General features: G+C 52.1%; 2 protein-coding genes across 4 annotated transcripts in view; one reads left to right on the forward strand and one right to left on the reverse strand.

Moving 5' to 3' along the window:
* The window catches only part of SETDB1 (SET domain bifurcated histone lysine methyltransferase 1), a 39,507-nt gene extending 38,280 nt beyond the window's left edge, over positions 1–1,227 (forward strand). The window contains exons 20-22 of one of the 2 annotated variants that reach the window (XM_023213640.3): positions 19–230; positions 484–572; positions 737–1,227. In XM_023213640.3, coding sequence (XP_023069408.1) covers positions 19–230; positions 484–572; positions 737–854 — 419 coding nt within the window. In that variant the 3' untranslated portion in view covers positions 855–1,227. The remainder of the gene's footprint in view (positions 1–18; positions 231–483; positions 573–736) is intronic. The other variant, XM_023213641.3, reaches the window with a different exon arrangement.
* Positions 1,228–1,675: 448 nt separating this feature from the next.
* CERS2 (ceramide synthase 2) overlaps positions 1,676–10,870 on the reverse strand; it is a 14,782-nt gene continuing 5,587 nt past the window's right edge. The window contains exons 2-11 of one of the 2 annotated variants that reach the window (XM_023213644.2): positions 5,406–5,579; positions 4,883–5,000; positions 4,572–4,690; positions 4,310–4,367; positions 4,156–4,206; positions 3,884–3,976; positions 3,571–3,699; positions 3,253–3,359; positions 2,968–3,121; positions 1,676–2,776 (exon numbers count right to left, since the gene is read on the reverse strand). In XM_023213644.2, coding sequence (XP_023069412.1) covers positions 2,639–2,776; positions 2,968–3,121; positions 3,253–3,359; positions 3,571–3,699; positions 3,884–3,976; positions 4,156–4,206; positions 4,310–4,367; positions 4,572–4,690; positions 4,883–5,000; positions 5,406–5,578 — 1,140 coding nt within the window. In that variant the 5' untranslated portion in view covers position 5,579 and the 3' untranslated portion in view covers positions 1,676–2,638. Of the gene's footprint in view, positions 2,780–2,967; positions 3,122–3,252; positions 3,360–3,570; positions 3,700–3,883; positions 3,977–4,155; positions 4,207–4,309; positions 4,368–4,571; positions 4,691–4,882; positions 5,001–5,405; positions 5,580–10,870 lie in introns of both variants that reach the window. The other variant, XM_023213643.2, reaches the window with a different exon arrangement.

The raw sequence follows: 10,870 nt of genomic DNA on the forward strand, positions 1-10,870 counted from the left end.
ATTCTCCCTCCTGTCCAGGTCCAATGAAGCGTCAAGTGGCAGTAAAGTCAACCCGAGGCTTTGCTCTTAAATCAACCCATGGGATTGCAATTAAATCAACCAACATGGCCTCTGTGGACAAGGGGGAGAGCGTACCTGTTCGTAAGAACACACGCCAATTCTACGATGGCGAGGAGTCTTGCTACATCATCGATGCCAAGCTTGAAGGCAACCTGGGCCGCTACCTCAACGTGAGACCCCTCTCCCCACCTCTAGATGCTGGATTATCCCATGGTCTTCAGATTTCTTTTAACATACTCTATAAGCCCACCTTTTCTTGTTATAAACTCTTGATCTCAAAGGATCTTAAAGAGGTAGCTTTCTTTCAAAGCATCTGTTATAATGGGCTGGGTCAGACAGCATTTTTCTTCCAACTCTCACTCTCCCTGCAAAGCCAGATTCAGTTTCCCTGGCTCTTATTTGATCCTGTCCTTAAACCTACAGCACAGTTGCAGCCCCAACCTGTTTGTCCAGAATGTCTTCGTGGATACCCATGATCTTCGCTTCCCCTGGGTGGCCTTCTTTGCCAGCAAGTAAGGAGTCAGGAAAGGGGATGACTGGGGAGGGGCAAGGACCACTGAAGTTCCAAGGGCCCCTCCTCCATTCATGATCCAACTTCACCTACATATTCAGTAACCCCAAGGGCCTGGGTTATCTGCTGTCTTCACCACACACCATCCTTTTTCTTCCTCTTCAGAAGAATCCGGGCTGGGACAGAACTTACTTGGGACTACAACTACGAGGTGGGCAGTGTGGAAGGCAAGGAGCTGCTCTGTTGCTGTGGGGCCATTGAATGCAGAGGACGTCTTCTTTAGAGGACAGCCTTCTTCCCAACCCTTCTTGAACTGTCGTTTCCTCAGGAACTGGGTCTTCCTGATTGTTGAACCCTGATCCGAAGTCTCTGGTCTAGCTCCTCCCCCCAGCTCCTAGTAGATAGAAATAGGGGTTCTGGACCAGATGATCCCTTCCAATGTGGTGCTAGCAGGCAGGATCCCTTTTCCACCTCCAAAGGCCCTAAAGGGTGGGGAGAGATCACCACTCTAACCTAGGCCTGACATCCCTCCCATCCCACATTTGTCCAAGTGTTCCTGCTTCTAACAGACTTTGTTCTTAGAATGGAGCCTGTGTATCTACTATCTCCAGTTTGTATTATTTCTTGAAAGTCTTTTAACAATATGATAAAACTAAGATTGTGATTTCGTTTCTCTCAGCCCGATACTCCCAAATCTGGATCTTTCAGTGAGATACTATCCCAGTCCTCCCCTGTGGGCTGCTGTCATTCATCTTCTATCTTGTCTACCTTTGCTTCTTGCATGTGAATTATTTTAGATGGAGTTCTCGCTCTGTCACCCAGGCTGGAGTGCAATGGCGCTATGTCGACTCACTGCAGCCTCCGCCTCCCAGGTTCAAGTGATTCTCCTGCCTCAGCCTCCCAAGTAGCTGGGATTACAGGCGCCTGCCACCACACCCAGCTAAATGTGTGTATTTTTAGTAGAGAGGGAGTTTCGCCATGTTGGCCAGGCTGATCTCAAACGCCTGACCTCTAGTGATCCACCCTCCTTGGCCCCCCAAAGTGCTGGAATTACATGCATGTGAAATTTAAAAAAGAAAATGTTACATAACTGCAAGGAAGGCATAAGAAAGACTCTCTTCGTTTATTTAGTTGATCTCCCTTCTCAATTCCTAATAGTCTGACACTTGTTGCCATGTTTTATTTAATATTTTTTATTTAATCTTTTAATTTAAAAAAAAAAACCCATTAACAGTACATTTTGGTCTAAAATGGTCCCTCTGCTGAAATGCTAGGTGCTAGCCGTAATTCTGGCTTTAAAACCAAAGCCCCAAATATTTAATAAATAAAAATTAGAATTAGTTGCCATTCTACTCCAAACCAGCTAGCCTAGCTGAAGAGAAGAGGGAAGGGGAAGAGGCCAGAGAAAGGAGGAGGCAGTCAGATCTTAGACCTGTGGCTAAAGGGACAGCTGAAAGAAGTAGCATAAAGAAAGATCATCCGAGCAGTCCCCAGTACAGCCCCCACTTTTTGGCAGAAGTAGGGTAAGGGTTATGTGCACCCTCCTACCCTCAATTCGTTTGTGTCATAGAGGGAAAAAGTTAAAAGTCAGCTCAGCTTTGGTTTCTGGCCCAAGTTAGGGAGCTTAGAAAGGTGAGCCTTGGTCCAGCTTTGGCAGAATGAGGCCCACAGATGGGACAATAAGGCACAACCCTGACTCTGGAGGTCAGGGAGTCAAAGGCAAACAGCTAGGGCCAAATTCTCAGAATAAGGAATGTGAGTTGTAACCCCTACCCACAGAGAGCTGAGGGAGGGCCTCAAAAGCAGTAGAAAGGATGACTTGGAGGATAGGGAGGAAAATACAACCATCCCCCTCTAACAGAATATAACCAGCGTCCCCCTACCTGGGGATAAGCTGGTTAGAATTTGGTTTAAAGGCAACTGGGTGAAAAGCAAGGAGGGAGGATGCAGAGAACTCTCCTCTCACTTTCTCCTTTTTCCCCAGAGCTTAAAGTGACCCTATAGCGCGGGGAGGGGTGTAGTTCCTTGGCTTTATGCATTAATCTGGGAGGCAACTGGAATAATGGTTCAGTCATTCTTACGATGGTGGTTATTGAGGATGGGGTGGCCATTGGCTAGGGGCCGGCTCTTTGCTCCTCCCCCAGCTGCAGCCTCCTCCCCCTCTGAGCTCTCTGTTTCTTCCCGGTCACTGCGTTCATCTTCTACCTGCTGTGGAAAAGGGACAAGAACGGTTATTACATGAGATCCTCAAACCCCTAAAGACTGCTTCTCTCTGAGGGCTTGCTCCTGTTATACCCAAGGCCCCACACTAGTTTTTTAGAGGATTCCTGGCAAGATGGGAGTTCAGGAAGTCATAGAGAGTAATAAGGCCTACACAATGGGGACAGAGCCTTTACCTTTCCAGTTATGAACTTGTGGGCCATGCGCAAAATGAGGTAGGCCCAGAAGATATGCAGCAGCTGTAGAACTCCCATCATGGAATTGAAGAAGTAATAGCCAAAGAAGGCAGGATAGAGCTCCAGTGGGTACACCAGGGTGCAATGCAGGATCCTGAGGATTCAAGGAGAGAGAATTGTAAACATGGACAACAGCAGGTAAGACACCAGGGAGATACAGGAGTGGGAGAAAGGCAAGGCTTCTGATTTCTTCAGAACAGGAGTGTAGCCTGGCTGCCTACTCACCAGAAGGGCAGGATGACCAGTCGGGTGATGATGAAAACAATGGCAAAGATAATGAAGATGTTGTTGCAGGTGTTCTTCCATCCCGCGTAGTTAAACATCTTGGCTGACTGCATAGAGAGCCCCCATCCATCATCATTGGCTCCTGACTCCCTCAAGTACATTCATATGTACACTCCAGTTAGGAGCACTGACTCTGTGCCCTCCGCCTTGGTCCCAGGAATGTCACCCTCCAAATTCCCACCCCGCACCTCCCTCCCAAAGAAAATCAAAGGGACAGAAGAACCTGCACCAGGGTCTCTAGGTTTGAGGTAATCTAACCTCCAGCAGGTAATCGGAAGAGTCATGCAGAGCCATGATGAGAGTCCCAGCTCGGATGTAATTGGCAAACCAGGAAAAGCTGATGAGGATGATGGTGGCCACATGGTGGATGATCTGTTCCTTGAAATCCTGCAGAGATGATGCAGACCCCAGGGACTTTTTCTTCCCCAGCTCTCACTATGCCTTCCCCCTTGCCTTTAATTCCCCCTATACCAACAGCTCCATTCAGAGTACCCAGAAGTCAAAGGAGAGGGTGTTCATCCCAGGGCCTCATTTTGGCTCTTAGGCTTAATTGCACAACCCCTTCACCCACCTTTCGCTTGACATCAGAGGCAATGCTGAAGAGCAGGGACCAGTAGAAGGAAAGTTCAATCATGTAGTACCAATATTGGGAAGGGATAGTGCTCTGGGAGAGGAGAGAGAGGTAAGAGCAACCAGCCCCAAGGGTGTCCCCACTCCACAAACCCTCTAGCCCCTGAGGTTCTTCATTCCATCACTGTAATCCCTCTGCCATGGATTCCACAAACTGTCTCTTCACTGGGGTGTGTCTTAGTCCACCCCCATATGAGGAAGCAAGACTCATACCTGTATGGGATATCCCTCCCAAACTTTCTTCATGTCATAGAACCAGGGTTTCTGCAGAGATGGTGAGAAGTTAAAAGAGGAGGAACCCAAATTCCATGGCTTCACCTGACCTTGCCAGAGAACCTACTCCCACCTCCCAGTAATCCCCACTCACATCCACAATGACGGCCATGCCAGCAATGAAGGCAATCAGGTAAAATGTGAATCTCCAGCTGGCAAAGGAAGCGGAAATGGCTAGGTCAGAGGACAGCACAGTCCCCCAGCAGCCCCCAGATACCTGCAGATATCCTCACTACCATTAATAACTGAATTCGCCTCCTCACATCTCCCTGTATATAGCCACCACCTATCCCTCCCAGCAAGACACATCAGGATCTTGCTTGCCACCCAGCTTCTCCTGCCCCAGCCTCCCCCACCTGGCTTCTCGGAACTTCTTGAGGAGACTGGGCCGGTCCTGGTTGCGGCGGCGGCGGAACCAACGCTCTACCTGGCGGCCTGAGAGCCCGCTCTGCCGGGACAAAAGCTCTACCTCCACCTGGGCGTAGTGAAGAAGCCCACTGTTATGTTTACCTTCGGAATTCAGCAGCACCCCCAGCCTCTCCCAGTAACAAGCTCAGTCAGTACCACTGCTTCCCCATCTCTTCACCTGCCGGAGCGAACATTCAAACCCTCTCCCTCCCCACCAAACTCAGTGATTCCCAGAGTCAGGGCAGCATGCGGCTCATACCTGCTTGGGCTGCTTGCCACTGGTCAGGTAGAAATGTTCCAAGGTGGCATTGGGAGGTGCCCGCAGTCGGGTTTTCTCCTTTATGTTCAAGAGAGCAGCCAGTGGTGTAGCCACGTACCTGGGGAAGGGATATGAGTAAGGTATCTAGCTTGCTGGGAAGGGAAAGGGCTGCAAGCTAAGGCAACTTTACCCTGGACTCAGTTTCCCTGGCTTCCTGGCAACCCCCTTTTCTCTAGCCTCCAGGGCTGCCCACAGCTGACAAAGCTGCCTGTGTGTTCACTAGTGGCCAGGCGGGTGGCGGGTGGAGGGTGAGAACAAATAACCATTGATGATAAGGGCCTGGGGGTGCTGAGCCTTCAGGAAGACAATGGTGCCTTCAGGGAAGGGGGAGCACAGTGGGCAGGAACCTGAGTAGCCAGAACATCAGGGTCTAGGGCTAATTAAATAGCAAGGAACAAACTTGAAGTCCAAGAAACTACAACTGGCAACTAGGGAAGGCATGAGGGTAGGCCAGCATGCTTACAGCTCAAAGAAGTATCGAACGATGAGGAAGAGCAAGGCCAGGGGCAGCGTGATATAGAGATCTGAGGCTTTGGCATAGACACGTCCATCTCGGTCTTCTAGATCGGCCCAGGTCAAGTTCACAGGCAGCCACAGGCGTTCCCACCAGAAGTAATCATACAAAGTCTGGAGCATCCTGAGTGAGAGGCAAAGGGGAGGGCATAGCTGAGGGCATCCTGAGTGAGAGGCAAAGAGGGAGTAGCTATGGGGGAAGAGATAGATGAATGAAAGTTTTCAGGGTGTATCAAAAGGAGAAGCGGGCAGAGTCGAACTCTAGATCCCTCTCCTGGCTATGCAGCCTTGGGCAAATCAGTTTCCTCATCTGTAATATGGTGGCTTTCCAGTTTTAACATGTACTGTCAGGCTGGGCATGGTGGCTCACACCTGTGGTCCCAGCACTTTGGGAGGCCGAGACTGGCAGATCACGAGGTCAGGAGATCCAGACCAGCCTGGCCAACATGGTGAAACCTCGTCTCTACTAAAAATACAAAAAATTAGCTGGGTGTGGTGGCGGGCGCCTACAGTCCCAGCTACTCGAGTGGGTGAGGCAGGAGAATCGCTTGAACCCAGGAGGTGGAAGTTGCAGTGAGCCGAAATCATGCCATTGCACTCCAGCCTGGATGATAGAGCAAGACTCCATCTCAAAAAAAAAAAAAAAAAAAACCAACAAAAAACATTTATCGTCCACAGCAACCTGCAGATGTGATTCCCTGGAATTAAGAAACCTGGGGTCCTTACAACCTCTGATTTCGGCGGGGGGAAGAACCTTGGGGGTCTTGTCATTTTTCTATCTCAACCTGGAAGACAGGCAGGACCTGGCCCTAGAAACTATAGCCAACAATCTGAGTAAAGTCCCTCCCTTATCCCCCCATGCTCTGGCCATTTCCTCAAGCCTCCAAGCCAACTTAGCTGAAAGCTTCCAGGGGGTGCCCCAAAACACTGCAGGGCTGAGGCAAACCCTTCTTCCCCTTCCCTACAACCTACAACCCATCTGAGTAGCAGGTCCCTAAAGAAAAATTTAAGAGACAGGGTAGGCTAGGCAGTGGCTCATGCCTGTAATCCCAGCACTTTGGGAGGCCGAGGCAGTCTGATCACTTGAGCTCAGGAGTTTGAGACCAGCCTGGGCAACACGGTGAAAACCCATCTCTAGAAAAGTACAAAAATTAGCTGAGTGTGGTGGCACATGCCTGTAATCCCAGCTACTCGGGAGGCTGAGGTGGGAGGATCACTTGAGCCTGGGAGGTGAAGGCTGCAGTGAGCCGTGATCTTGCCACTGCACTCCAGCCTGGGTAACAGACTATGTCTTAAAAAATAAATAAAATAAAGCCAGGATAAAGCAAAATTATGTCCCCAAATGATGCTGAGCTCCACAATCACTGGACATCGAACTGCACACAAGGTTGACACTCCATGCCAAGCCATCTAGTCCCTACACATAAGGCAGAAGGACCCTATGTATAACTCTTCAGAAAGAAAAGTGAAGGTAGGGCTGCAAAGAGTCAGGGATTATAGGGCAGGGAACCAAGACAGCAGACCAATACATCTGGTGGAATTAAGAGCTATTCTTTTATTTTCTTTTGAGACAGGGTCTTCCTCTGTCACCCAAGCTGGAGTGCAGTGGTACAATAACGGCTCACTGCAACCTCCACCTCCCAGGTTCAAGCCATCCTCCCCTCCTGCTTCAGTCTCCCGAGTGGCTGGGGCTATAAGTAGCACGCACTACCGAGTAGCAAGCACCACATCTGGCTAATTTTTGAATTTTTTTTTTGGTAGAAACAGGGTTTTGCCACGTTGCCCAGGCTGGTCTTGAACTCCCGGGCTCAAGCAACTGGCCAGCCTTGGCCTCCCAAAGTGCTAGGATTACAGGCATGAGCCACTGTGCCTGGTCAGAGCTATTTCGTATAAATGCTCATCCAGAAAATACAATCCTAGTCTGCAGGGGAACACCCATACCCCCTCAGTCTAGGAAAGAGCCACTATGTAAACCTCCTCCCCCAACTGAAAGAGGAACAACATGGTGGGAGTGACCACTTGGATACCCAGAGGAGGGAAGGAACGGTCTGTGTGTGTGGCTCATGAGGGAAGAGCAGCTGCTTGGAGCTGAGAGGAACGGCAAGATGGTCCAGAAGAGCCAGGGATGCTGGGTCCAGCACAACACCTGGCAATCCTAGGACTCAGCAAGAAGCCGCAGCAGGATGACCAGGACAGTCTTTTCCAGGCTCCCCACCCCTTGTTCCCCTCCTGGGAAGGAGGTGAGGCAGCGGGATTGAGGCTGGCCCAGAAAGTGAAAGCAGAGACAGGAAGAAGAGAGTGGTGAGATTGTTATCCACCGTGACCTGGAGACTAGTTGGTGCCACTGACTGAAGAAAGAGCCTGAGACCACAGCTGGGCAGGGCTGGTCCTGCTGCTGCTCTGACAACGCCTGCTCCACCCCCACCCACCACAGAAGCCCTTGCGAAATCCCTCAGCCTGTCATGGATCGGTATTCCAGCTCAAGGACTTTTACCCCCTTGTCCCCACTCCTGGTCACTACTCTCTTGGATGAAATCAGAGGTCAGCACTGCCAGTAAAGGAGCTTCAGCTCCACCTTCTCCCCTCCTCCTCCCCCAAATCACACACACACATTCCAGGCACTGCCCCTGCCCCCTCCACCTCAGCCAGAATAAATATTTAATTAAACAGATGGAAGCCTTCTGAACTGAACAAAATTAAATGTAATTATCCACAGCGGAACTTTCCCCACACAAACACACACACACTTTTTTCCTAGAGAAAAGTTGTAGAAAATTGAATAGAGAAGGGACAAGGGTAGAACCTGCACAGAGACGGGACAATGTGGAACACCTTGATGTGTGCACGTGACCCCCTCTTCCCACTTGTTGCTCAGCCTGATTGGAAGCGAGAAATCAGCCTGACCCAGTCACCTGACTGCTGTCTCCTGGAGCCCAACTTCTCCAGGGAAATGTAAAGCCAAAGGTACCGTGTTGCCCCGGCAGTCCTAGACTTTGGATCCCACCCCTAGCCAGGTCAGTGAAAACTGGCAGGGATGTTTCTCTAGTCAGGCGGCAGGCTGCAGTCACAGAGGGAGGGTGGAGCCCCTGCTGGACTCCTGGGGCCCAGGAATGTCTCATGCCTGCAAAGCAGGGGGTGGGGGTGGGGGGCCGGGGTAGGGGGCAGGCAAAGTAGGCACTAGAGCATGGTCAAGGGCAGACACCTGGGCAGTGCAACTTCCTCATCCCCAAGATGAGATAGCACCTGTCCTCTTCCACTCCAAGCAGGGAGAGTGGAAGACTTGGGAAATGCAGATTAATGGGGGCTTTTACACCGAGGTTGCAGGCTTCCCATGACCACAGTCCTCCCTGGTGGTCCCGTACCTCCATTAGCAGAGAGGCACTACCCCCCATCTCCCCAGCAGGGAGGCCCCAGATTCAGCAGGGTCAGGACCTCTGACTCAACATGAGGGGAGGGGAGGGCAGCAGGGGCCTGGCCGGCCTCACTTACACATCCCCACAGAACCAAAGAGTTGGGTCCCTGTGGCGGTGCCGGGGAGGCCTCTTAGCACCAGCATACGGATCCAAGCAAGACCCCATAAACAACAGGCTGGGGCAAGAAAAGTTGAAGTTTACACAGGGTAGGGAGACAACACTGTTTTTCCAGTCCCGCTGGGCCTTCAGGGCAGTTACTTGACTTCTTGTGGAGAAAATCACATCTACAAACACTTTTCCACCCAGACTTCCCCCATACACATGAAGAGACACGGTATCTGTCTATGCTCTCTCACACACACACCTGCCTTAGAGGCACAGATGCCACTTTCTGAGGCACAGGCTGGAGAGGGGCCAGAAGAGCAGGGATTTAACTGGCATTGGATTAACAGGAACTTGAGCAGGACTCTGCCCAGCCCCAACCTTTGCCCCAACTCTGACTGACATCCCCACAAGACCCCTCTAGGTGGATGAAAGGTGCAGAGGGTCCCCACGGGAGTTTGTAGATCCAAAGGACTGAGAGGGCAGCTGTTTGGGCCTGAGAGGAAGGAATTCTCTCTGACTCCATGTGGTCAGTCTGACTGGCTCTCACAGTTTGGAGGAATAACTGAGGAAAATAGAAAGGGGTTGTTGACAAGAGAGGAGTGACAAAGGTCCCACTGGCTCCCTGCTTCCACTGAAGAAGTCCTGAATAGTCTCTTCCTTGTTGAAAACTTTTTTTTCAGGCAACAGCAGGTCATGAACTAGAAGTTGACAAGCCATGGATGGAGCCAAGGAGAGGTGTGTTATCCCTCCAGGCTGCAGGATGGGCCTCAAAATAAGCCAGATTGTAAGAAGAGGTGGGTGAAAGGCGGTCAGAACAGCAGTCCTCAGCCCCATCTGGCCTACAGCTTGTCTGGAAAGTCCCACCAAAGGCCTCCACAGACCCAAACACTGCAGGAGACTATGGCCCCAGGGGTGCTGAAGGACACAGTGAAGGATCAGCCAGCCTGTGGCCAGTGACAGGGGAAAAAGGAGGCCCTTCCTCCCAGGGGAAAATCTGGCCAGAGGCCCCAGTGAGGGGAGTCGGGGACCAGGGGAGAAAAGGATCTCTCTCTGGAACACAGACTGTGCAGATCATGGTATGGTCAGGGCCAGGTCCTCAGGGCCAGGGCTGCAGACAAGTCCTTACCCTTAGGAGCCCCTTTACATGTGCAGCCACTCACACCCAGCTGCGGTCACCCCGACTCCGGTATGGGGCAGCAACCCCCACCCACCCCTGCCCCAGCACAGATATGGGGGTGACTGCCTGCTGGAGGCCTGCTGGGACTCAGTTCTCCAGGAACAGGGGCGCACTGCATTCGTCACGATCCTCAGAACCCCCTGAACCTGGGCCTGGCAACTCAGGTGACTGAAACCAGGTTTTGATGCCAGGAGCCAGGCTTAGGGAGGGAGGAACTCCAACTGCAGGCTAAAGATGAGTGCTCTACACCTGCAGTCAACTCACTTGCCACGGCTTCTGGTGATTAACAAGCTACGGCCCAGAAAGCCAGTTCCACCAGGAGCTCCCTTGCCAGCCATCCACACCTCATAACGGTATGCCTTAGCCCTGCCGGGCCGGGGCAGGCGCTCTGGGCTGCTCCTTCCTGTTTCCCGTTAAGCACATGGAAGCTCTGACCTCGCCTACGAGGTGGGCACGGTGGGCCAGTAGGAAGAAAACGGGGCAGGGCCCTCCCTTCTCCTCCCACCCGAGCCACAGGACGCGTCCAGGCCGGGGCAACCCCGCGGACCGCTGCCAGGGTGGAGGCTCTCGCGCCAATGGTCACCAAGCTCCTCCACTCTCCAACAAAGGGGCGCCTGCGGCTCGGCCCCGTCGACCGCAGCCCCCGCGTCCCCACCTCCCGCCCTACCTGTTGCCCAGGAGGGCTCCTCCGGCTCGGGGCGGCGCTGCCGCGGACACCGC

The sequence above is a fragment of the Piliocolobus tephrosceles genome, chromosome 1, assembly GCF_002776525.5.
Source record: "Piliocolobus tephrosceles isolate RC106 chromosome 1, ASM277652v3, whole genome shotgun sequence".
NCBI classification, from domain to species: domain Eukaryota; kingdom Metazoa; phylum Chordata; class Mammalia; order Primates; family Cercopithecidae; genus Piliocolobus; species Piliocolobus tephrosceles.